Here is a 26,822-nt window from a genome sequence, read left to right on the forward strand (position 1 = left end):
TTTCTAAAATCTATAATATAAGAAAGGAATATGTGCTGGTTAAGACATATTAACCCTGGGTTAATTATGTGACAAATCTCACTTATGGGGGTATTTGTGGTCCAAAGTAAGGATTTGTCAGCCCATTAGCCCATTTAGTTTCCATGTTTACGGTCTGTTTCATTAATCCTTGCATGCAGCTGTATTAAAATATTATTCTTTTTGGATATTGGTTGCATTTGAACCGGATAATGAAGAAAAGGTGAGTCTGGATAACAGGTACTCAGTCATGTTGTTCCCAATGACTACACTGTTTGCAGGTTGTAATGTCACTTACCTCTTCTCTTTCTTTCTTTCCTCTTCTCTTTCTTCACTTTTCACAAATAGATTTTGTTTCCGGAACAACCCTAACTACCACCAAACTCTTTCTTCAGTTTTCACATCTACACTTTCTTCACTATACAACCCTTTTTTCTGGTTTTCCGGATTCTAAATGGCTAGACCCTTTGAGTTGGTGAAGAACATTAACAATACGAAGGAGCTTTGGAAAGTTGATGTTCTTATACATCACAAATGGACCGTTCTCAATAAGAACAAGGAACATTTTGAGTTGGTTGTCGTTGATAAAGATGTAAGCTCTTCTATCTGCCATTTTTTTTTACTACTTCTGTTTGGCGTTTTTGTCATGAATCCTTCATTTTTTTTGTTCTTAATGGTTTTCTAAATCTAAAGCTTTGGCTTAATGAAACTGACGGTTTAATGAAACTTTGCTTTCAATAAAACTTAACAAAACATGAAGATCTACGCGCTTCAACCTGGTTGTCAAATTTTCTTCTTTTCTTTATCCTTTTACTTTTTTCCTGCATTTTGTGTGAAATCTGGTTTAAAATACAAATGTAGTGGTTGTTTTACCTTTTCTTAAAATTAACTTCTGTTTTAATGGAAACCTGATTTTACCACCACTGATTAGATACTATAAACTTGGTTAATGTGGTTGATCTTTTAAACTTTTACAACTAACATGTTTCCTCTATTAATAGTTTGTTCATATGTTGTTCCCTTTTCCATATTCCCTTTCCTCTCTGAAACTCTGCTTTTTCGTCTATTATACAGGGTTGTGACATCCATGTCAACGTTCCACATCCTTTTAAACAGGCTTATGATTCACTTTTAACCATTGGCAACACTTATACAATCTCAAACTTCCAAGTCTCTCTTAATGATATGCTTTTCAAGCCTTCAGATCATAAATTTATATTGACATTTACTGGTGGTACATCTGTTACCGACAAGAATAAACATCAAATTCCTGCAAAGCCACTTAAATTCACTTCTTTCACTGATATTATGTCTGGGAATTGGAAAAAGGATGTTCTAATAGGTATGAAAATATTAACTGAGCCTTATTTTATGTGCACAACATGTTTCTCTATTCTATTATGTTTTGTTTCTTTTTTCTCATATGTCATTGGAATGGTCACAGAAATTGGCTACACCCAACTACAACAGGGGGGCAAGAAACAACAGATCAATCTATCGTTGAAATATTTGTCGTATGTCTTTAATTATGCAACTCTTTTTTAACAGTTTTTGTTGTTATTTGTCATACTAAGATTCTTCTGTTATTGAATTTTCTTTAGGGACAACGTTTTGAATTGCACTTTGTGGGAAGGATATGCAATGCAGTTCCATGAATTCAGTAAAAATAGAAAGGACACAACTCCCCTCATTATTGTTTTGCAATATGCAAAAGTCAAGGAAGAAGGTATCTGATTAATATAGATGCATAACATATTGAACTTATTGTTTATTTAAAGGTTTGCCATACAATAATAATAATAACTCTCATCTACCTTTTCATTTTTAGGAAAGTATCCATTATGTGTTTCTAACACCTTCAACGTTACAAAGTTGATTCTCAATGATGACTTTCCTCAGATTAAAGAATTTATTGAAAGGTATCAGTTTTTCCACCAATTATCCTCTATGATTGACTTTAATTCTACTGTGTTGTTCATTTGTTTTAATTTTATTTATAGCCTACCAAAAATCAGTGAGGCTGAATCTTCAAGTCAGGCTTTGAGCCTGCAGTCCCAGACACTGTCTCAATACTCAACTTCTTCTCAACACACTCTTTATGATAAACTAATGTATAAAGCAACCGTACTTCCTTTGGTTGAAATTGTAAAACTCAAGGAGGTATTAACTTCTTTTCATCTCAATATTATTCCTTTTACAAATATTATTTCTCTACCCTAATGAAAGAAGGCTATTGTTTCATTGTCAGTTAGCTCAATGTGTTACCGTTGCGACAATAACCAAACTCAAGGCTGCTCAAGGTGGATGGTATTACCAAGCATGTCATCAGTGTCCTAGGGTTGCTAAAGGGAATGAACCACCCTATGAATGTAGTCTTCGCCACAAAATAGAAACAGCCATTTATAGGTAACATATCAACCTATTCCATGACATTTTTATGTGCACAACACAATTGCATCCTCACCACCTCAATGTATTACAAGTATAAAATTTTAATTGAAGTTTTTAATTCTGGAACAAAATCATCATTTGTAATATGGGACCGTGAAGCTTTTCAACTTTTGAAGGTCACTGCTGCTCAGATGCGCACTAATTTACTTGAGGTCTCATCCTGCTACTTTATCTTGAGCTTTAACGTCATGGTCTTCGATTATCTGTGAACCCATTGACTCACATCTTTCATACTTATAAAAGGCTGGTATTACCGACCCTCTTGAGTTCCCAGTGGCGCTTGATGCTTTAGTTGGAATGACCATGGTTTTCAAGGTCAAATGGCAACCTGATTGGGAAAATGCGTCTGTTATGTCTATATTTGAAGATGACATTGTAAAAAAGGATATACTGCGTTCATTTGGACAGGAATTGGTACGTGTTTTTTGCTGGACTACATTATTATACATATAGTCATATATATACGTTTTAAATTCAGGCATTAACGTTTCTACCTTTTTTATTAGCCTAATTCCCAGAACATGCTAACTCCTAATGTAACACAGGTATGTTCAACCACTTATTTTTATTATTCCCATTTCTCTTTATGGTTTATCCTTCTTTCCTTTAATAAATCACTGTTTTTCTTTTATATTGGCTAAGAACAATGAGAGTGTTGCTGAGGCTTCACATTTGGATGATTGGGACATCATTCCGGTAATACCCATTTCCAATTTCGTATTGTCTACCTAATACCAGTGACTTCCACTCCTGCTATACCGCTGATATTTTTGTATTATACCAATGAGTTCTACTCCTGCTATATGTTAATGGTTCAGTTGTTCTTCTTATCAGGAAACTGATATTACATCTGATGCATTGCCGGACCCTGTTACACCAACTTCAGCTGCTAAACGGATTGCTCCACATGAATCACATGACATTACTCCTTTATCTCAGACGTCTGAAGTACAACAGTCTTCCACAAAGATGAAAAAGCATATCAAACTGGAGAATTAGCATGCTTTCCATTAATATCAAGTGAAAACTATCTTTTTGTAATCTGCCTAAGTCAACAGTTATTAGAATTTTACTCTCCACCTAAAACATCACTACTTTTCAAGGGCAGCAATGGTTGTATAATATTATAATTAATGCTTATTTTGGTTTAAGTAATTCCTCTTCTTTATAACTAATTCTTCATGCTCTTTATATTTTCCAGCTTATTTAATCAAGAAATTATAATTATTTTCCCAATCCATATTACCATCTATGTTTCTTATTAGATCAAAACATTTTTACAAATTATATGAGTTTAAATGGCTGATGTATAAAATAAGCTATATTGCCAACGACCCCACTCAGTTTGTCAACGACCCAAATTTTAGTAAAGCACAAGATCAGCTTTCAGTTAATTTGGTGATTCAAAACTTTGGTGACTTTATTAACTTTTCTGATTAATAAATAATCATATATATTATATTAATATTTAATGATACTTTGATATACAAACTTTTCAAAGGGTCCCTACAGTAACGTCAATGATGCCTGATCCTTAAAGCATAAAATGATCCATTTACTTCTCTCACTCTTCACGTCAATTGATGGAAATCTACAGGCTGGTTTTTTTGGACCCCACTCCTGAAATTGTCCTTTTGAGCAAAATCTATTTTCTCTTTACCAAAGCACATCAGGGGATCTGCTTAATGTACTCTTTCTATTCCCAATGCAGCAAACTTGAGTATCTAGCAACACACAAAAAGTATAACATGGCCCCACTTTATTCGAATTTTCCAAAGTTTAAAGTATCAGACTTTTTGTTTAACAAATATGCTTTTTAAATCAAAACTTTTCACATACATTTTCAATTCCCGTCTCTGTGCCCCACTAAACAATTTACTATGCTTTCAAGAGTTTAAATTTCATATTCTCTTTTTGCAAACAACCGCCAACACTGTTACCTTCTTCATGTTGTTCATTCCAACATCACCACCACTATGTATGCATACACTATTTCACACCAGAATAACACAAACAGCTTCTGCATTTTTTCCCTTCACAATGACACAAAATATTTGAGTAACTTGCATTGTCACCATTGCCTCCTTTCCATATATTAACATGGATTTAATCGTGTATCATTACAAGGCATTTCTTTCATCCTTATTTTTCATCATCATCTTTTTTTTCCATCTTCTAACAACCTTTTTTCCACATTTTACCATCAACCACTAAGAATATTGGCATAAATGGAACCTCCACATTTTTCCAAGGAACAAAGCCCGGCTTTCTTGGCTAGAAAGAGAAGAAGACTCAGCTTGATCACAAAGAAAAACAACTCCACCAATGTTAATTCCTCTCAATCCCCTCATCAGCATCTCACACCCATTCCAACTTCTGTGACATTTGAAAATACTGTCAATACACCTCCTACATCAACCCAACACCAATGTCCTATTTCAACTAACCATCGAATGACAAACATCCTTCCTATTCACCTTGCCAATAAAGAAAATGTTTACCCTTATTTCAGCAAAAACCCAACAACTACTCCCATTCCAACTACGCCTTCCATGGAATATACACCTTTTCCCACAACTACATCAAAATCGTCTCACCCAGCTTCTTCAAGTCGTCCTCTGAAAAGAAATAACACTCTTAAGACACCCTGCTTTACTCTTCCACTTAGACAAAAATCTTATTAACAGCTTCAATCAAACCATTCTTCATCATAAACCAATTGTTAATGCACCTTCCAACCCTCATACAACACCCCAAACTGTTTTGTCCCAGAGCCCACATTCTGCTTTTTATACAAATTTGGGTTCTGCTGATTACTCAAATGATGATACCTGCAGCCAAACTGATTCGGACAATGCTATGGAGCCCAATCCAGGTTCAGATGAAGATCAAACTGAAGTTCCTATACTGAATTCCCATGATGAAGGTCAAATTTTTTTAACATCCACATATCTTTATATTCTTCATGTTACTTTTTTTGTGGATTGCTATTTTTAACAATTTTTCCTTTTCCCCAAATATAGTATACTCTGATATTGGAGATCCTGTATGGGAGTGCACACACTGTGGTGCCTATATGTGGTATCAGGAGCGTAAAGGGAAGTCAACACATACAACTATACCAAAGTTCAGTTTATGTTGTAAGGGAGGAAAAATTGTTGCACCATTATTGGTAACACCACCACCACTTCTTAACACTCTTCTGTTCGATCCCAATTTGAAAGATGCAAATAATTTCCAAAACAACATACGAACCTACAATGCAATGTTTTCGTTTACATCCCCTGGAATGAAGTTTGACACTTCCATCAACGAAGGCGGAGGTCCTCCAACATTACGACTACACGGACAAACATGCCACAGAATCGGAAGTTTGCTTCCTGAACAAGGACAAATACCAAAATATGCTCAACTATATATTTTTGATACGGACAATGAAGTTAACAACGGAATCAAATGTTTCAAGTTTTGTTTTCACCTAACTCATTATTTTTCTTTACATTGCACACTTTTATTTATAGATTAACATGGCATATTTTTCATGACAGGGACAGCAAAAATGTGGACAGGTCTATTGTAACTAAGTTAAAGTTGATGTTAGATGAATATAATCCTCATGCCAAAGCTTTTAGAATGGCAAGGGACATGATGAAACAAACAGGTTTTCAAGATCTTAAACTGAAACTTATTTCGGAAAGATCTTCCAACGGTCGTGTCTATAACCATCCAACTGTGTCGGAAGTTGCTGCTCTTATCGTTGGTGACGTGGACACCGCATCTAAGAGAGACATCATTGTTCAACATCGTGATGGTCATCTCCAACGGATAGATGAGTTTCATTCAGCTTATCTATCCTATCAATATCCGATGATATTTCCATACGGAGAAGATGGATACAGAGATAATATACTACATAAGTTTAAACATGAAAAGCAGGTTACCAAGCAAAATCGTCAAACTATCAAAGATTGGCTATGTTTCCGATTGCAAGAACGTAAAAATGAGGCGAGGACACTTCTGCACTCAAGGAGACTATTTCAACAGTTTTTAGTGGATGGATATACAATGATGGAATCAGAACGACTTAACTGGTTGAGAAAAAATCAATCCAAGCTAAGAGTTGGGAAATATACAAGAATTAATGAACAATGTGAAAGCAGTCAGCAGCAAGCGCATTCTAAAACTGGCAGAAGAGTTGTCTTACCATCCTCATTTGTAGGTAGCAAGAGATATATGGATCAATTGTATTTTGATGGAATGGCTATTTCCAGTGCAATTGGTTTCCCTGATTTATTTATAACATTTACCTGCAATCCTAAATGGCCTGAGATTACACGTCACCTATCCAAAAGGAATTTAAACCCAGCAGATCGTTCGGACATAGTTTCAAAGGTCTTCAAAATGAAGTTTGACGAACTGATGGTTGACATAACAAAGCGACATGTTCTTGGAAAAGTGTTGGCATGTAAGATTTGCAGTTATTATATTTGTTTTAAATCCATTTCATAACTATTATTTATGGACTCATATTAAATTATTACCTTTGTTTGCAGACATCTACACTATAGAATTCCAAAAAAGAGGATTGCCACATGCTCATATTCTCATTTTTTTACATCCACAAAGCAAGTACCCAACCCCACCTGATATTGACAAAATAATTTCAGCTGAGATACCGGATCCCCAACTGCATCCTAGGCTGTATCAGTTAGTTAAGACACAGATGATGCATGGTCCATGTGGTCTTGCTCGACCGAAATGTCCCTGCATGAAAAATGGTAGATGTTCAAAGTTTTTCCCTAAAAAGTTCAATGAAACTACCATTGTTGATCATGATGGTTACCCGGTTTACAAGAGAAGTTCACAAACTTTTACCATTACTAAAAACGGTATTACCTTGGACAACAGATTTGTGGTTCCCTATAATACCAGGTTACTTCTTAAATATGATGCTCACATCAACATGGAGTGGTGTAACCAAAGCACCTCAATCAAATACCTCTTCAAATACATTCACAAGGGTTACGACCGAATCACTGCATCTGTTTCGCGATCAAGAACATCATGCAGTAATGCTGATAAGGTAATTGATGAGATTAAAGAATACCTTGATTGTAGATACGTATCACCAACTGAGGCATGTTGGCGGCTATTTTCTTACAAGATTCATGGAAGGAAACCGGCTGTTGAACGTATGTTCTATCATCTTATCGGTGAGAAGCCATTGTACTACACTGATTTTGAAAGGATGGAAAATGTTTTAGAAAAAGCAAGTATAACTGAATCTATGTTTACTTTGTGGTTACTCGCAAATGATCGGTATGAGGAAGCACAACAATTGACATATGGGCAGTTTGTTTCTAAGTTTGTATATGTCAAGAAAACGCGCTCATGGAAACCAAGGAAAAAAGGTTTTACAATTGGAAGGCTCATTTGGGTTCCACCAACAACCGGGGAACTCTATTATCTAAGGATGATGCTAACAGTGGTGAAAGGACTAAAAAATTATGAAGATATTCGTAAGGTCGGAGATAGACAATACGACTCATTTAGGGACGCATGCTTCGCAATGGGTTTCCTGGAAGATGATAGAGAATATATAGGTGCTATTAAAGAGGCCATCATAAATATGAATATAGGATACTTTGAAACCATCATAAATGTATAGTTCTATCAAACTTTAAAGACATACTTCTATCAAATTAATTCAAATTCAGTATGAATAGCTCAATTTAGGGGAGTTCGCGGTGCGGTTTGGTTCGGTTTTGAGCATAAAAGTCATCCTAACCGCGAAATAAAAATGCATGCGGTTCGGTTTGGTTCGGTTAATTTTTAAAAAGTCATCCAAACCAAACCAATGCTGTTAGGATCGGTTCGGTGGACCGCGGTTTACACCATAAAACAAAAATTTACTGAAATAAAAAGAAAAAGGAAAATAATTCATTCTTCCATACATATATTATAGTACCATACAAAAGAAGTTTTTCATACTAATTACACCAAAATAATTCACTCTTCCATACATGTAATTTACACTAAAATTACTACCATATAAGTATCAGTATCATGTATTTTACAGTATCATACCATGTATTTTACATATACTACATACTAAATTACTAATATAGCTTCAATTTTTCATACTTCATACTATATACAATTTTTCATACTAATAAACTACATACTACATATACAAGTATCAGGATAACTTTAGTTCTAAATATTAATACAACAACTTCAGGACTAAATATTGTTAGACGATAGGACTGGTCTAGAGGGGGGTGAATAGACCACCTTTTTCGACCTAAGAAAATTTTAGCTATTTGAAACGTGACTTCCCTGAATCACTTAATCGTCTAAGATGATTATGTTATCGGGGACTGATAAGTGCCAAAATGTACTTATTTTGTGTATGTAAATAGTGGCACTTATCGATACTTTTGTTAATACCGTTTGAATAATTCCCCGTTTTGTGTATAAATACGTATACTTTGTGAATAGTTGTATTTTCATATACTTTTATACCATTTGATAGTTTTTCCTTTGTTTTTATAGGTATTCATGCTTATTGGAGCCTTGAGGAATAAAGTGTCAAAGACACGGCTTCGATTTCGCAATTTTGGTGAAAGCCCGCTTAGCCACCGTCAAGCGGACTTCCAAAGACTCAAAATAAGGATGACCAAAATCATCATTTTGGTTTCAATTCATTCATTATTGGATAGAGCATTGAATAAGCTTTCCAACGCTTCGAACCGGGCGCAATTCGGAGTTACGGTTCTCGAGTTATGGCGAAAACAAAATCTGATTTTTAGCAGACTCCGCTAAGCGGAGGGGGTCCGCTGAGCGGAGCTCCAGCGGAGCAAATCAGCGTCTGGATGCAATTTTGAGTCCGCTGAGCGGAGGGGGTCCGCTAAGCGGACCTGCTAAGACAGCAGCTCGTTAAAATGGGCCAAAACACAATTTTTAGGTCATGGTTTGGGTATTTTTGAGTCCCAACACCATCAACTTCATTCTTAGATCAAAATTATCTTAGAAAACAACTTCGGAGGTTGCATAAGGATGATCGGGGGTGGATTGAGCGTCAAACGGAGCTGACAAACCGGGAGATTTTCGGTTCATTTCTCTTCTTCTTTGTGTATTTCTCTTTGGTTGGGTTTGTTTGTATATTTACTTGAATCTTATGTATATTTACCGATTATAATGTTATATTTAACTTGCTTTACGAATCTGTGTTGATGTTATCCTGGATTTTTGCTCTATGCTGGGGATTTGGGGTGCTTTAGAGATAAACTCCTCGAATCTTTATCTAGGATGATTATCTGTTGGTTCTGAACTCTAGAGATAGATTTAGAGCTAACATTCACTGTTTGTATCCGTACTTAATGCTTTCGTGTTTGAGCGGCGCGCGAGAGATCGCCGACGCGAGAATACGGATGTTCTCGTGACTTCGCGTTAGAGATAACCTTAGTTGTGAGATGATCTCGTTTGTGCTCCAGAGATGGACGCTTATGTGAGAGATACGTAATAACATAGATGAGTATCGTAGGTTGAGTATAACGGGTCGGTAAGTGTATGTTTGTGAAGAGTGAATATATTTACATTCCTGATAAGTTATTTCTCTTCTAAGAATGTGTTTATTCTTTTCCTGTCTATATCTTTGTTTACTTTTTGCTCATTCAATCCCGAGCTCGAAATCGTAGAAACTGTTGAATGGCATCTCTCCATCTCTGTGGACGATAATTCTCGGATCAATATTTCCAAATCTTTTTTGTTGCTTGCCCTATACTGCATTCAACAGGGACCGGATATGTGCAATAAACCAAACGGATGAGAATGACAAGTGATGAATTACATTTTAACGAATATCTCGATTGTCTCAATTACACACTATATGGTATATTACTCACAGTGAATGTTTTCACTAAAATATGAACACAAATTTGATTGAGTAATTTATCGAACACTTGGTGATCGATATTTTACCTAACCTTAGTTTTTGTTCAATAATGGAAATAAACGAAAACAAGTGAAAATGCGATAAAGTAAAAGCGATAAGGAACACGATATTTTTTTAGGCAGTTCCTCTAGCGTCCTCGCAGGAGTACGTCTGCCCCTAATTTCAAATGAAATTAGGAAAGTTTTATTTGATTGCAAAATGTTTAACAAGGATAGAAAGTACCAATCACCAACTACAATAATGCAGTAAAATTGAAATACAATTCGATCCTCCCCTTGATTCAAGTCGAATCAAGTCAGTGTCTAAGATCTTCACGATCAAGACCCCGATCGTTCCTTTCTCAATCCTCCGGTTGTAGCAAGTTTGTTGAGTAGATCTTCAATCTCTCAAACCCTTATGCACGGCTGAATTGATTACCAAAGCGAATCGATCGTCAAAAACCTTCGAACAAAATCTTTGATGAGGAAGGAAAAACCCTAAGGTTTTATACAAGAACCACCCTCAACAATCTTCACTCGAACAAGATGAATGTCTACCGTCGAATCTCGAACAAGACAAACTCTACCGTCGAACCTTATCAACACACGTTCCTTACTTCGATTGAGAAAGATGATTATGTGTGATTCTCGATCAATAAGCGAAAGGTTGAAGATGAGAAGAAGCTGAGTCTATATTTCACGTTTCTTGTTGTTTTGCTAATGAATGATCACTTGAGTATTTATACCACACTTGATGCATAAACCAATTTGAACACAGCAGAAAAACCAGATAAATAAGCGACAGGTCGACCTGCTCTCTGCATAGGTCGACCTATTGAGTTTGTTGCACCTGAAAAAGAGGAATGTGTGACACTTGTGTCGACCTGACGGGTCGGCGTGCGCATTCCCGTGATTTCCCAAAAGTCCTGTGCGTCGACCTACTCCATCCATGCGTCGACGCATTTTCCTTTTTCATCTGAGGTTTCAAAAGCTGGATGCGTCGACCTGAAGGGTCAGCGTGCGCATACCCGAGATAAGTTCAAAGTTCCATCCGTCGACCTATGCATGTAATGCGTCGACGCATTCACTCCTTACTTGGAATCTTTCAGAATCAGCTTGCAATGGGTCGACCTATTGCATCCATGAGTCGACCTATTAATGTCTTGTGGTCAAAGATACTTGTCTTAGTTGCATTTGCTCGGTTTCTCAGATTCCATTTGGGTTGTAGTTGATTCACAATGTTTTGACTCATGAAAACTACACCTTGCCCTCACATACTCCCCCTTTTTGATGATGGCAAAAATTGTGAATCTTTGTATCGAGGCATTGCTTAACCGAGGTTCTTGCTCCCCCTCTCTGTATGCTCCCCCTATCTTGGTGCATGTGTTTTCCATTTCTTGCTGATTCACTCAGTTTTCTCCCTCTTTGACAACATCAAAAAGAGACAGATAGTATTATACATATATGGTGGAATAACATAGTTCAGTTTTGATCACTTCTAAGCCCTTTTGCAATCATAATCATAAAGCATTCATTCACATAAAACAATGTTGAATGATAAAATAAACGGCAAAATAACATAAATAGCTAAACGAGAATAAGCACATAGCTCAATTCAAATCCTTACACAAACACAAAGTACGGTAGAATTATGTCTAGCAGAAGATAAAATTAAGTCACAAAATACAAATAAAATGTTCATGACAATATGGAAATGTTGAATGCAAAGAAAATCAAAAGAGATCACTAGGCATTTGCATAGATTAAACATATTGATGAACATATTTCAACTTTACCATAGTGATACATTACCATGAAGTGAGTTTTAAGGTTGAAACGATATTACCTTTACACAAGGGAGATGAGACACAAGCCCTCACATATCTTTTGATGAACACTTCAAACATTGTGAGAGCATAGATAATGATAATAAATAAAGCATATGCAACTACTCATAGTTGCAACCTATCCGATATATCAAGGACGCCGAGTTCCCTACGGATGTGAAAGAAGGGCTCGGTAGCTAGTGGTTTTGTAAAGATGTCGGCAAGTTGATTTTTGCTATCAACATGCTCAAACACTACATCACCCTTCTCAACATGATCCCTAAGGAAATGATGGCGTATTTCTATGTGTTTAGTGCGAGAGTGCAAGATCAGATTTTTGGTTAGATTGATAGAACTTGTGTTAACACAAAAGATAGGAATATGATCAAGCTTGACATTGAAGTCAAGTAATTGTTGCTTGAGCCAAAGTATTTGAGCACAACAATTACCAGCCGCCACATATTCCGCCTCGGCGGTTGACAAAGCAACGGACACTTGTTTCTTGCTATGCCAACTAACCAAGGAATTTGAAAAGAAGTGACATGTTCCACTAGTGCTTTTCCTATCCAATTTGCACCCGGCAAAGTCGGAATCGGAATATCCAACCAAAGAGCAATCACTACCTTTGGAGAACCATAAGCCATGCTTAGTTGTACCTACAAGATACCTAAGTATGCGCTTAACGACTTTTAAATGAGACTCCTTGGGACATGATTGATATCTTGCACACATGCATACACTAAACATAATATCGGGACGGGAAGCGGTAAGGTAAAGTAGGGAACCGATCATACCTCTATACCTTTTTACATCAACCAGCTTACCATGTTCATCCCGATCAAGATTTACTGCGGTAGGCATAGGAGTGTCAATGGCCTTGGACTTTGCCATATCAAACCGTTTGATGAGTTCTTGACAATACTTGGTTTGACTCACAAACGTTCCTTCTTTCATTTGTTTTATTTGAAGTCCAAGGAAGTAGTTTAGTTCACCCATCATGCTCATTTCAAATTCTCCCTGCATAAGCTTAGAAAACTCCTTTACAAGAGTCATGTTAGTAGAACCAAAGATAATATCATCCACATACACTTGAGCTAGTATTGAATGCTTTTCATGTCTCTTAATGAATAGGGTAGTATCAACTTTCCCTCTTGAGAAACCTTGATTAGTTAGAAAATTACTAAGCCGCTCGTACCAAGCTCTAGGAGCTTGTTTTAAACCATACAAGGCACGCTTAAGTTTATAAACATAATCAGGATAATCAACGTTTTCAAATCCGGGAGGTTGAGATACATAGACCTCTTCATTAATAAACCCATTCAAAAAAGCACTCTTAACATCCATTTGATAAAGCTTAAAGTTTTGTGAACATGCAAATGCAATTAACAAGCGAATTGCCTCAAGTCGGGCGACTGGAGCATAGGTCTCCTCATAGTCGATCCCTTCCTCTTGGCTATACCCTTGAGCAACAAGACGGGCCTTGTTGCGAGTGATGATACCGTTTTCGTCTAGTTTGTTCCTAAACACCCATTTAGTTCCAATTACTCGATGGTCTCGCGGAGGAGGGACAAGGTCCCAAACCTCATTTCTCTTAAATTGGTTTAGCTCTTCTTGCATAGCTAAATACCAATGCTCATCGACTAATGCATCTTTTGAGTTTTTAGGTTCAATTTGAGAGACGAAAGAATAATAAAAACAAAAGTTACTTATCCTTGACCGTGTTGTCACCCCTTTTGATATGTCTCCTAGAATGTTCTCCATAGGATGGTCCTTAGAAGATTTCCATGCAAGAGGAAGATCACTCTTCTCGCTTGGTTGATCTTCTTCTTTCTCTTTAGGTGTTTGATCCACTTCATCTTCATTATTCTCGGGTAAGAGGGATATTTTTTTCTTTCTCAAGCTTGGCATCCGGATCATTAAGTAAACTCTCAGTTGAGACACCTGCACCATTAAGAACACTACCTTTTCCGACAACTTTCGGACAAGACTCATCAAAAGAAACATGTACGGACTCTTCAACAATATGTAACCTTTTGTTGTATACTCTATAGGCTTTACTAGATTGAGCGTATCCTAGAAAGATACCCTCATCCGCTTTTGCATCAAACTTGCCAAGACTTTCTTTTCCATTGTTTAGAACAAAGCATTTACATCCAAATACATGAAGGTGAGAAATGTTCGGTTTTCTCCCTTTTAAGAGTTCATACGGTGTTTTGTTTAGAATAGGACGTATTAGGATCCTATTCAGAACATAACAAGCCGTATTAATGGCATCGGCCCAAAAATATTTTGGAAGCCCATGTTCATTTATCATAGTTCTCCCAAGTTCTTCCAACACACGATTTTTACGTTCCACAAATCCATTTTATTGGGGAGTTCGTGGTGCGGAGAAATTATGATTAATGCCATGATTGCCACAAAAACTTTTCAAAGAGATGGTTTTCAAACTCACCTCCATGATCACTTCGGATGGATACTATGTTAGTGTTTAATTTATTTTGAATTAACTTGGCAAATTTCTCAAATGCCGAGAAGGTGTCACTTTTATTTGCTAAGAAAATCGTCCAACAATATCTAGAAAAGTCATCAACTATGACATACCCATAATGGTTTCCGCCTAGACTTTTTATTCTAGATGGTCCAAAGAGGTCCATATGGAGAAGTTCAAGAGGTCTTGTAGTTGAAACAATGTTTTTAGATTTAAAAGAGATCCTCGTTTGCTTCCCCATTTGGCACGCATCACAAAGGTGATCTTTGGAAAACTTTATTTTAGGTAGGCCGGACACTAAGTCTTTTGAGACGATTTTATTAAGCAAATCAAAGGTGACGTGAGCCAAACGTCTATGCCAAAGCCATGAGTCTTCACTCATAGTTGCTAGACATTTTGCTTCAATCGAGGATACATCATTTAGATCAAGCATGTATACATTATTTACCCTCAGGCCTTTGAACACATCATCTTTCTTGTCATCATTTCGAATTATGCAACTTTCTTTAGAAAATGATACTGAGTATCCTTTGTCGCATAATTGACTGATGCTAATAAGATTGTGTTTAAGGCCCTCAACTAGAAGGACGTTAGAGATAGTAGTAGAAGAGGGATTACCTACACTACCTTTACCGAGTATTGCTCCCTTGTTGTTATCACCATAGGTCACAAATCCTTTCTTCTTAGCCACAAAGTCATAGAATAAAGATAAGTCACCCGTCATATGTCTTGAGCATCCGCTATCTAGAAACCATCTTCTTTCGAATGGCTCAAGACATTCCACCTACAAATTTAAACAAGGGAAATAGGTACCCAATTTTCATTGGATCCTTGTGTGTGAGTGAAACAAAGGTTTCTCTTGGGAGTCCATTTGAAAATGCCTTTGGGAACCAAGAATCTCCTAAAGCGACATTTTTTAATGTTATGTCCTCTTTTGCAACAATATAGACATCTTGAGTTTGAGTAGTCATCACATTTACTAGATTGATCTTTTATCACATAAGTGTATCGTTGATATGGATTTATCATACTGTTTTTGAAGTGTGATCGATCAATAGCATATGTGATTTTTGGTTGTGAGGCCTTGTCTAATTTGGCTTTAATAGTTCTAACTTCTTTTTGCCAAATGTGACAAGTTTCACATCCTCCCCACTTAAACCAAGGACCTTTGTCAACAACGCTTGTGTCTTTGATACTTTTGATCATAGATTCCTTGAGAGTTTCTAATTCCTTTTCGGAATCGGAAACTTTCTTCTCAAGGTATTTAAAAATTCTTTTATTTGAAGCTAAGCGTTGAAATGCTTCCTTAGCTTCATGATGCAAAGTATCAAAGGCATGCTTTAATTCAAAATAAGACATAGCATCAACATTATTATATTTATCATGACTTACAATCTTTTTCTTCTTTTGATGTGCCATGAGACATAGGTTGACGGTTTCCTCTTCATCGCTTGAGCTTTCTTTGCTAGATGAGTCACTATCACTTTCCCAAGCGATGTAGGCTCTTCTTCCTTTTGGTTGCTTCTTTTGAGGTTTACTTTTGGTCTTATCTTTCTTTAGTGAAGGGCAATCCGGTTTGTAGTGACCGGGTTTTCCACAGTTGTAACAAGATCCTCTAGGTTTAGTCTTCTTGTACTCATCTTGCTTGTTAGACTTTGATTGACGTCTATAATCAACTAGATTGTTGTCCGAGTGCTTAATTTCATTCTTTCGAAGATATTTGTTGTACCTTCTTACAAATAATCCCATATCTTCATCCGGACTTTCATCTTCATCACTAGACTCACTATCACATGTATCTTTGGTGGATGACTTAGAACTTGAAGCCTTTAAAGCGATGGACTTCTTTTCCGTGTCCTTTGACTTTTCTTTCTTTTCTTTATTTTCGTGCTTGTTTAGGTTCATGAGGTCTTGCTCATGTTCTTCAAGCTTTCCGAATAAGGCTGTGAGATCCAATGTAGTGAGATCATTGGCTTCTTTTATTGCCGTGACCTTCGGTTGCCATTCCCTACTAAGACATCTCAAAACTTTGTTAGTAGCTACGGCATTGGGAGTAATATGTCCCAATGTGTGTAATCGATTTATAATGTGAGAAAATCTCTTTTGCATATCCGCAATGGTTTCACCATGCTTCATATGAAAGAGATCAAACTCTTGCGTTAAAGTATTGATTCTAGCTAGCTTAACATCATTAGTTCCTTCATGGGCGACTTGTAATGCATCCCACATTGCCTTAGCCGATTGGCAATGCGACACACGAAAGTACTCATCGACCCCTAAGGAAGCTATAATCATGTTTCTAGCTTTCCAATCATACCCGTAATTCTTTTCATCTTTTTCATCCCATTGTGCTTGAGGTTTAGGTCTTGTGATGCCAGCATCGTTGGTTATGGTGATAGCCATAGGACCATTGACGATGACATCCCAAATTTTTCTATCAACGGAGTTGATATGAATGCACATACAGTCTTTCCAATAACTATAGTTTTCTCCAGTGAAAATAGGCGCTTTAGTATACGCCCCTTTTTGACCGTTCTCCATTTTCTAAAAAGTAATATCAAGCACTAGAATGAACCGGAGCTCGTGATACCACTTGTTAGACGATAGGACTGGTCTAGAGGGGGGTGAATAGACCACCTTTTTCGACCTAAGAAAATTTTAGCTATTTGAAACGTGACTTCCCTGAATCACTTAATCGTCTAAGATGATTATGTTATCGGGGACCGGATATGTGCAATAAACCAAACGGATGAGAATGACAAGTGATGAATTACGTTTTAACGAATATCTCGATTGTCTCAATTACACACTATATGGTATATTACTCACAGTGAACGTTTTCACTAAAATATGAACAAAAATTTGATTGAGTAATTTTATCGAACACTTGGTGATCGATATTTTACCTAACCTTAGTTTTTGTTCAATAATGGAAATAAACGAAAACAAGTGAAAATGCGATAAAGTAAAAGCGATAAGGAACACGATATTTGTTTAGGCAGTTCCTCTATCGTCCTCGCAGGAGTACGTCTGCCCCTAATTTCAAATGAAATTAGGAAAGTTTTATTTGATTGCAAAATGTTTAACAAGGATAGAAAGTACCAATCACCAACTACAATAATGCAGTAAAATTGAAATACAATTCGATCCTCCCCTTGATTCAAGTCGAATCAAGTCAGTGTCTAAGATCTTCACGATCAAGACCCCGATCGTTCCTTTCTCAATCCTCCGGTTGTAGCAAGTTTGTTGAGTAGATCTTCAATCTCTCAAACCCTTATGCACGGCTGAATTGATTACCAAAGCGAATCGATCGTCAAAAACCTTCGAACAAAATCTTTGATGAGGAAGGAAAAACCCTAAGGTTTTATACAAGAACCACCCTCAACAATCTTCACTCGAACAAGATGAATGTCTACCGTCGAATCTCGAACAAGACAAACTCTACCGTCGAACCTTATCAACACACGTTCCTTACTTCGATCGAGAAAGATGATTATGTGTGATTCTCGATCAATAAGCGAAAGGTTGAAGATGAGAAGAAGCTGAGTCTATATTTCACGTTTCTTGTTGTTTTGCTAATGAATGATCACTTGAGTATTTATACCACACTTGATGCATAAACCGATTTGAACACAGCAAAAAAACCAGATTAATAAGCGACAGGTCGACCTGCTCTCTGCATAGGTCGACCTATTGAGTTTGTTGCACCTGAAAAAGAGGAATGTGTGACACTTGCGTCGACCTGACGGGTCGGCGTGCGCATTCCCGTGATTTCCCAAAAGTCCTGTGTGTCGACCTACTCCATCCATGCGTCGACGCATTTTCCTTTTTCATCCGAGGTTTCAAAAGCTGGATGCGTCGACCTGAAGGGTCAGCGTGCGCATATCCGAGATAAGTTCAAAGTTCCATGCGTCGACCTATGCATGTAATGCGTCGACGCATTCACTCCTTACTTGGAATCTTTCAGAATCAGCTTGCAATGGGTCGACCTATTGCATCCATGAGTCGACCTATTAATGTCTTGTGGTCAAAGATACTTTTCTTAGTTGCATTTGCTCGGTTTCTTAGATTCCATTTGGGTTGTAGTTGATTCACAATGTTTTGACGTCATGAAAACTACACCTTGCCCTCACAAATATCATCAGTACTACATATATATACACCAAATGCTTCTCTAGAATGAGTGAGAGAGAAATCACAAAATGAAGTTGAAATGTTGAATAGGAAGGAAGAATGAAGGAATAGTGAGTCACGTAACGTGAGTGTATAATATTACAATTGGATTGGAAATATAATAAATTAATTATAGAAATTCAAAAGTTTAGTTAAATATGCAGTTCGGTTCAGTTTGGTTCGGTTTTGTGAAATGAAAACCGCAATGTTATGCATGGATTTAAAAATTGGATCATGAGGAATGCTACTTTCCTCAAGCATGCTCAACAGAATCTAAGAAGTTGTTTCATATTATCATCCTTCATATGTGGCTTCAACACACTTGAATGTTTACGCAATACACCTTCAGACACATATTTTTCCAATATTGACTTGCTTCTAATACCTAAAGCTTTTGTTAAAGATCGAAAAGTGCTACGCTTAGGTAACGAAATATCACGAATTTTTTCAAAGTCTATCTCAACTCTTTTACGACCACAAATGTTTGTTTTCTTGTGGCATGCATCACCTGTTTCAATAATCTGTCTCCAAATCCGATAAATAACATCTATAGAGACTGAATAAGAGGAAGCAACTTTTTTAACAATTCCACGATTAAGTTTTCCTTCACTACAAGAATTTATCAATATTTCAAAAATAATTTTCCGCTGCGTGTTGTCCAAAAAAGAACGTTTTTTTAATGGTCGTGCTTCGTTAACAACATTTCCTATAAAAAAAATTAAATCATTACAAAATAAAAAAAAACATAAATAAAAATCAATAAAATAAACATTAACAACTGTTTTAACGTGAGTTAAAAATAGCTCAATTACTACAGATATTTAACAATCTTTTATTTATAGTCTAAACCAAAACAATACCAGTACCCCTTCATTTAAAGTGAGTTTAATTATACTCAATTTTTTTCTATGAAAATAAACCAACTAGCCTATTTTAATAATCATAATACAATTCCATGTCTTTAGCTTACTGTATGGAAATGAATATGCAGCAAACTCAGCATTTAAACTAAAAACATAAAAATATAAGAGGAATAGAAATTCAGAATGGTGTCTTCTTAGTACTCCCTACGCCAAGTACTATATCAAATTGAAAAAGAAACAATCAGTATGGTGTCTTAGTACTATGTCAAGTAAAAATTAGGCATTTAAAATAGAAACATAAAAATATAATAAATGGAATAATATAGCATGCCTTCTTAAAAATAGTTCATGATAGTAAGTAGAAAAATTACTTGTTATCTCATTTGGAGAGATATCAACATGGTTGTTTATCTGATTGATAGAAGAATGAGTTCCAGCTTCATTTTCATCAAAAGCTTCTTCATATGAGAGACCAACATTCATCAAATCATCTCTACATTCTTCTTCTGCTACTTCATATGAATGATTCATATTTAAATTAATATTAGATTCTTCTTCATTTGAAGGATACACATTCAAATCAACATATGAGGGATTTACATTCAACTCAACATTAGTTGTTTCTTCTTCATATGATAAACACAAATTTAAATTAATATCAAGAGGCATTTTAAGACATTAAAAAAAACTAGATTCATTTTTAGTGTTAGTTTTAGTCTTGAATATATAGAAAGTTAAGTAGAAAATTAAGGAGGGAACTGTAAAACTTAAACCGGGAAATATTACCACCAAAAATTTCGTTTAGAAAATTCAAATCAGCATCTAAAAATTTTAAGAAAACTAAAAGTTATAGAAAGTGTGCTTGACATTTTTTTTAATGTACTGACCATATAAAATGTAATACCACGACTCTCCGACACCGGTAATTATCATTAAATTGGTTAATTGATAATTAAAATGCACTTTGGTCTTAGTCCATATCATCTAAGCACAATTGTATTAGAAGTCTTAAGAGAAAGCAATGGAATTGGTTGGAATTGAACTAAGTGGCATTTATGTAAATACCACTTAGTTAAAGGGCACATTGGACCTTAAATGATATTTGCATGGACTTAAAGTATGGTTAGTAGAGATAACCATTCCAAATCAGAATTTTTGAAGAAGAGAGAGCATAGGAACATGGAAAGAAAGAAGTTCATCATCTTCATATCTCCATTTTTGCAACCCTTGATACAGCTCCACTAAATCAGGTATATCTCTCAACTCGTAACTCCGATCGTAACGATTCTGGTCTCATTGGAAAGCTAACGAATTTCTCTTTGATTTTCACCTATGGTCCGCATCTATAGCTTCTGTCTTGAAGGAGAAAAACAAGTTTGAAGTTGGGACATGCATGCTGAATATGAAGAAGGAGGGGTTACGGGTTTGGTGAACTTGAAGGCGTAGTTTGTGTCAAGAAGATAGTCCAATGGCAGCAAGAACATGATCTCAACCTTTATTAATCCAAGGTGAGTCCTTAGATAGTGACTTGGGGAATTAGCATGCAAGGGTTAGAATTGGGGTTAGGGAATTGTGAGAATGATCCATGAATCTATGATGATAAAACATGACTATGTGATAATTGCTGGTAGTATGTGTTTTAATTGATCAAATATGTGTTCTTATGATCATTTGCATGCTATAGATTGCTAAAATATAATGAGACTTGTAATTGGAATGTTATAGGTAATTGGATTGGGATTGGTTTAGGTTTGGGACTGTTTTAGAACCTTTATAATGCAGAAAATTCATTTCTGATACAGTGTAATCGGTTACGGGGTTTTGCGTAACCGATTACGCTACTGAAAATGCATTTCTGGGCTACTTTTCATGCTCGTAACCGGTTACGGATTTGGCGTAACCCGTTACGCTGGGTTAAAAGGGAAAAATCAGCAAACTTCGGAAATTCGTAACTTTCGGCTCGGGTATCGGAATTGCGCAAACTTTATATCGTTGGAAAGCTAGAGACGTGTACTTTCTAATAAAATTGGTCCCCAAACCAGAATGTTTAATTTGATAATAGTGGAACCCCACTTAGTGAATCAACGAATTAGTATTAGAATTTATGTCTCTATCATTCGATTAATAATTCACATGTTATGCGTGGCATATATTATCTATTACTTACTATGAATGTGACATCCATATTTGAGAATGTTATGCCATTATGTTTTATACATGAAAATCTATGGACTCCATCGTTTTGGTTAAACGATTGGATTGATTGCATTGTTTGTGACCTTGACTTTATGTCATATTTCTGTATGCTTGAATCGAAGTGGCCGGCAGGCTAGATTGGGACGCTGCTCTGACCGTGTAGTCTATGAGCCCTCCCGGACCGTGTAGTCCAATGGAATAACCCGTTCATGTGTATTGTTCGATATGGTGTGCATCTGAGCTACCGTTGCAGTGTGCTCGTGAGTTTTCGTATGGGGTTTTACTCACTTGGCGTTAACACACTTGCGTGCTCGGTATGGTGGGGTTATGCGGCCATGTAGGCTAATGCATAATGAGGTAACTCACCTCTAGTGAAGTCACGTAGACTAACACTAGGCTTTCGCCCGATGGGCTCAGGCGTCAAGGTGGCGGTTTGTACTCGGCGTAACTCACTAGCGTGAAGGAGGTTAACGGGACAATGACGCCAATTAGGCCAGGTCATCGCACGGCCATTTAGGCTTGTGTGGAATCGTTTAACCATCCTGCAGTGTGCTTTTACAAGTCCCTTGACAAATAGGCAGGAGGTTACTCATCGAGGATGCATTTATTCCATAATCCTAGCCGGGGTTGTTTACACTTTTGGATTCCCCGTATGTGGATGCGGGTTTGCATACTTGTTTGCTATACTACGTGTATTTGTTTGAGACAAGTCTAATGGTGGACGAGTCACTTGTTTGCTCCGTACTTGTACCGGATGTGAGGTTGAACCCCGGATCAATGGTGGATTCGGTTTTGTTGATGCATGTACCCTGTAGTACCGAGTGGACCCATAGGATAGGAGGACTCACTGAGATTTAGTAATCTCACCCCAATCAACTTATATTTTTTCAGGTGCAGTTAGTAGCGTTCGGTCAGTAACAGGTTTGGACTGAAGACTTGGAAGTGGTGTTGGCTCGAAGACCTCGTTGGTTTTGACATTCCGCTGTGTAAGATGTATTGAAGACTCATGTATTATGCTTCTTAGTAGAATTTCATGTTGTATTTTATATGGATCTTTCTATAACTATAGCTTTTGTATGTACTCAATATCAATTTTAACGTTTCATGCATAATATACTAGTCAGTTATGTATGGGGTGTTACAGTTGGTATCAGAGCAGGTCGATTCTCGGCCGAGCCATGAGACATCACTAGCAATTCTTTTTCCTCCTATCAAGTGTGCGTTGCCAGCCTGATTTTACAGATATCTCATTCAGTTGTTGAACTTGATCAACTCATCGACTGAGTGTGAGACAGTAGGATTACGGCAGAGCCACCACGAGGACTCGTAAACCTGCAAGGTTGTGAACCTAAGTTGTCGGAGTGAGATGAGTAATGAATTGTTTGGACGTTGTAAGTGGATAATATTGGAGTTGTCAGAATTAAGAGGAGTGTTTGACGCAAAGGAGTAATACCCGAACTACCAAGGTGTGGATGAAGACAGCTAGAACCCCTAGGATTTTGATTGGACGGAGTGAAACTTTCTCTAAGTCTTGGTAATAGCAAGGGAAATCCAAATAGGATTGAGTAGGAGCCTTGTAAGTGATATTCTCTGAAGGTGTTGAGCTATGAATTAGTAGGATTCAGTACTGATGATGATGTCGGTGTTAAGTGTGACGGGTGAGCTGATAGCACAGAATGGCCTCTGGAAATGCGGACAGAAGAGTTAGACGTTCCTGATTGCGCTGGTACGGACAATAATTGGGTGGATGAAGTATTAGATCCTGATCCAACTTGAAGTACCCTAAGCGAGAGTAGATACCTAGTAGATGTTGGTGGAATGTACGAGCGTGGTAGCTTACGATTGGGTGAGGCTTGAATACCCGGTCGATAGAAGAGGATATGTATTTCTGTTCTTATCATTTTATATTTAAGTTCTAGAACTACGCTAGATGGAATATGAAATGATGTAGAAGCGTGAAATGCAGTGACCTAAGTTCTTGTTAGTTGTTGTTCGTCTGACCCCGAGTGAAGCCATAGAACTACGCTTGGCGTTGAGTGTTCAGGCGAGTAAGAACTAAGATCTATCTGGAACGTCAGTAGGATGATCACAGTTGAGTTGGTTGTTAGGAACCATAGTATTCCTATCTGGACTGGATTATTGTTAGAATCTCATGCATGCGTGGGACGAGTGGGTACGCGCACTGCATGGTGATCCGAAGTTGAACTTCAAATCTTCGTGCTTGCCGTGTTGGCTTTCCGAGTAAGTAAACCTTGGTGTGTAGCACTCTCAGGTTTTAGCATCCTGAGGAGTGTGATTCGAAGGACTTGAGGAACGATGAGCCTATTGGAAGCCTGTTCAGACACTTGTCGGTTGTGACAATAGGATACTCGTGGGGGTCATTATACGCCACTGAGGTAGTTTACCTGGATACATGGCCTCGGAGTTAGACCACCATGTTGGTACTACCAGACAGGTATAATGCCACAGTATCACTATCGTGCACAAAGATGCGTGAGCCATCTTTTCCGACATGTGTGGGACAAAGGTGATCCGAAGCTCAAGGTAGAATTCTGAATTGGCACTTGTGAGATGCAGATCCAGACTCTCATAAGGTATGTGGGATAGGGATCCATACGTTGCGCTCGATAGTAAAGGAATAAATAGACAGGCGATGATGTGATGGATCAAGATCCAATACTATACTTATGGAGACTCTGAGTGATCGTGATCGCATGAGTTAGTATCCGATTGTACCTTGGGGATGTTCTCGTTTTGTGAAGTGTTAAGTTGGAAATCTTGCATGAGTGTCTAGGGTGAGACTCATGTGTGGTCCTGATATCCTGGTCAGCATAGTGAGTGGGTATCATGTACCATTGGCGACCGGTGATAGAATATGCAGGTTGTATCTTGGATCGGCTCGATGTGTGATGTGTCTGGTAAGGTATTGCTAGATACTCTGAGTGGAGAAGTGTTAATCTTGGTAAAGCATGGACATTTTGGTTTGAGAACTGCTAAGGAGTTTATAAGAGAGATGTTCAAAGTGCAAAGTGCAATTTCTTGCATTGTGGCTACACTCTGACTGTTAGAAGCACTGCAATGAAGGATGCAGCCGCTGAGGAAGTCAGTTCAGTGTCTGATTCAGAGGTGGAACATACATTAGATAACTGTGTGAATGGAGTGTGGCTATGGGAGGATCGTTATATCAGTAAGTCGCACGAGTTATCAGAGGTGATACTACGCTAAGAGAATGAAGGTGTATGGTTGGGTAGTAGTTGTGTAAAACTGCTAGAGTTATTATGAACTGCAGTATGTCGTGAAGGATTCGATATACCGGTTGAGCAACAAAGATTTGTTGGAATGAAAAACATAGCAGATGTACACTGTGGAAATCAGTGACAAGGGCGAACCTCTAAGTCAGTGAGTGTTTGGGTTTCAATGTCGTGAGGATGAAACGTGTACCTAAGTTGTGGTAGATGAACTATATGGAATGACAGAGTAAGTAGAAGCTTGATTCTGGAAAGTACGCAACTTCAAAGAGTAGTAGTCGATGATGGATGTATATAGAGTTCTGGCACGTGTTGTAATTGGACGACTGTAGATAAGGAATTATTGTGTATTAATGGGAACTAAGTGAATTATGGATATAATATGACTCAGAGGATTTCAAGGTGTGTGACTTGTTGGGATCAGAGTAGCGCAACAGATCAAGGAAGAATCAGATAAGTCCGAGGTAGGAACGGACGGACTATTCGTAGGATTTATGTTGGGATGAAAGTATCTTCCTAAGGGAAATTGTCGAAGCAGCGTTTCGTTCTTTCTAGTCTCTCAAGGATCACCATAACTTGAGAGGTGTTGTCAATGGACCAGCTTGGGAATACATTTTGTGGATGGCATGCGGTCCGATGTTCGTAGGTTATCAGCTTAGCTTGTCAGTCACAAGGGTTGGACTGAGTATCATACCGCCGGAACGCTGAAGGCTAGAGAGGACATTCAGTTGGGGCAAGTTCTTTGTGGTTATGCCTTGTGTACTATGATTGTACAGGAAGACTGGTACAATGGTTACAGGTCAGTTGTTGAATTTAGCCTCTTATCAGTAAAATCTTGTTCGAAGTTGTCGAATGTCAAGGCTATAGTTGCAAGACGATTACACCTTCGCGGTTTACGGTGACAGTTGTATAAGTAAAGATAAATTTGGAACAATCATCCTAAGACTCTGGGAACCAGAGGTTAAGACCGGGGAATTTGGAGATCACCTAATGACATTGTATGGACTCGAGTGGAGATAACTTGAAGTGTTATCGCAGAAGCGATGTTGTGGCGGTAATTCTCAAGTGGGAAATAATTCAAGGAGCTGAGTGAATCAGTAATGTTTGTTGAACGAGGGTGAACACACCAGAGAATGAAACGAATGATATCCGACATGAGTGGATTATTAGAGTTTTTGAAGTTCTGGAGATTCAGTGCAGAGCAGTGAAGGTCAAGGACCCTAGAAGGATCTTTCCCCAGATATGTCAGGACGAAGTATCAGATTAGACGTGTTGCTTGAGAGTTAAGGTTTCTAATCATGTGTAGTGGGATGCAAGCGTTTTGGCAGATTATGTTTCTTCGTATGGAATGACCATCAAACAGAGTAGAGAGATTATCTAAAGAGGAATGTGAGTAACGTTCTTCCCTTTGATTGGATAGATATGAAGAGTTGGTTTTCATGGTGAACGGAAGGAATTCGAGGACGAATTCTATTTAAGGGGGGAGAATGTAATACCCCGACTCTCCGACACCGGTAATTATCATTAAATTGGTTAATTGATAATTAAAATGCACTTTGGTCTTAGTCCATATCATCTAAGCACAATTGTATTAGAAGTCTTAAGAGAAAGCAATGGAATTGGT

General features: G+C 37.5%; 2 protein-coding genes across 2 annotated transcripts; both read left to right on the forward strand.

Annotated features, from left to right (window-relative positions):
• Positions 1–472: 472 nt before the first annotated feature.
• LOC131616890 (uncharacterized) lies at positions 473–3,468 on the forward strand. The gene is made up of 12 exons (XM_058888339.1): positions 473–610; positions 1,093–1,360; positions 1,463–1,532; positions 1,620–1,744; positions 1,847–1,937; positions 2,019–2,178; positions 2,267–2,387; positions 2,521–2,621; positions 2,713–2,883; positions 2,976–3,014; positions 3,112–3,165; positions 3,304–3,468. The coding sequence occupies exons 1-12, from the start codon at positions 473–475 to the stop codon at positions 3,466–3,468; spliced, it is 1,503 nt and encodes a 500-aa protein (XP_058744322.1).
• A 1,229-nt stretch (positions 3,469–4,697) lies between these two features.
• Positions 4,698–8,137, forward strand: LOC131616894 (uncharacterized). Its single transcript, XM_058888341.1, has 5 exons — positions 4,698–5,059; positions 5,157–5,395; positions 5,493–5,934; positions 6,018–6,934; positions 7,023–8,137. The coding sequence occupies exons 1-5, from the start codon at positions 4,698–4,700 to the stop codon at positions 8,135–8,137; spliced, it is 3,075 nt and encodes a 1,024-aa protein (XP_058744324.1).
• Positions 8,138–26,822: the final 18,685 nt, after the last annotated feature.

Source organism: Vicia villosa, linkage group LG7 (assembly GCF_029867415.1).
Source record: "Vicia villosa cultivar HV-30 ecotype Madison, WI linkage group LG7, Vvil1.0, whole genome shotgun sequence".
Lineage (NCBI taxonomy): Eukaryota > Viridiplantae > Streptophyta > Magnoliopsida > Fabales > Fabaceae > Vicia > Vicia villosa.

Coding starts and splice junctions, on each gene's coding strand:
- LOC131616894 (XM_058888341.1), top strand. CDS start 4,698: ATGGAACCTCCACATTTTTCCAAGGAACAAAGCCCGGCTTTCTTGGCT. Junction 5,935..6,017: donor AACGGAATCAAATGTTTCAA/GTTTTGTTTTCA, acceptor TTTTCATGACAG/GGACAGCAAAAATGTGGACA. Junction 6,935..7,022: donor TCTTGGAAAAGTGTTGGCAT/GTAAGATTTGCA, acceptor CTTTGTTTGCAG/ACATCTACACTATAGAATTC.
- LOC131616890 (XM_058888339.1), top strand. CDS start 473: ATGGCTAGACCCTTTGAGTTGGTGAAGAACATTAACAATACGAAGGAG. Junction 1,361..1,462: donor GAAAAAGGATGTTCTAATAG/GTATGAAAATAT, acceptor GAATGGTCACAG/AAATTGGCTACACCCAACTA. Junction 3,015..3,111: donor TAACTCCTAATGTAACACAG/GTATGTTCAACC, acceptor ATATTGGCTAAG/AACAATGAGAGTGTTGCTGA.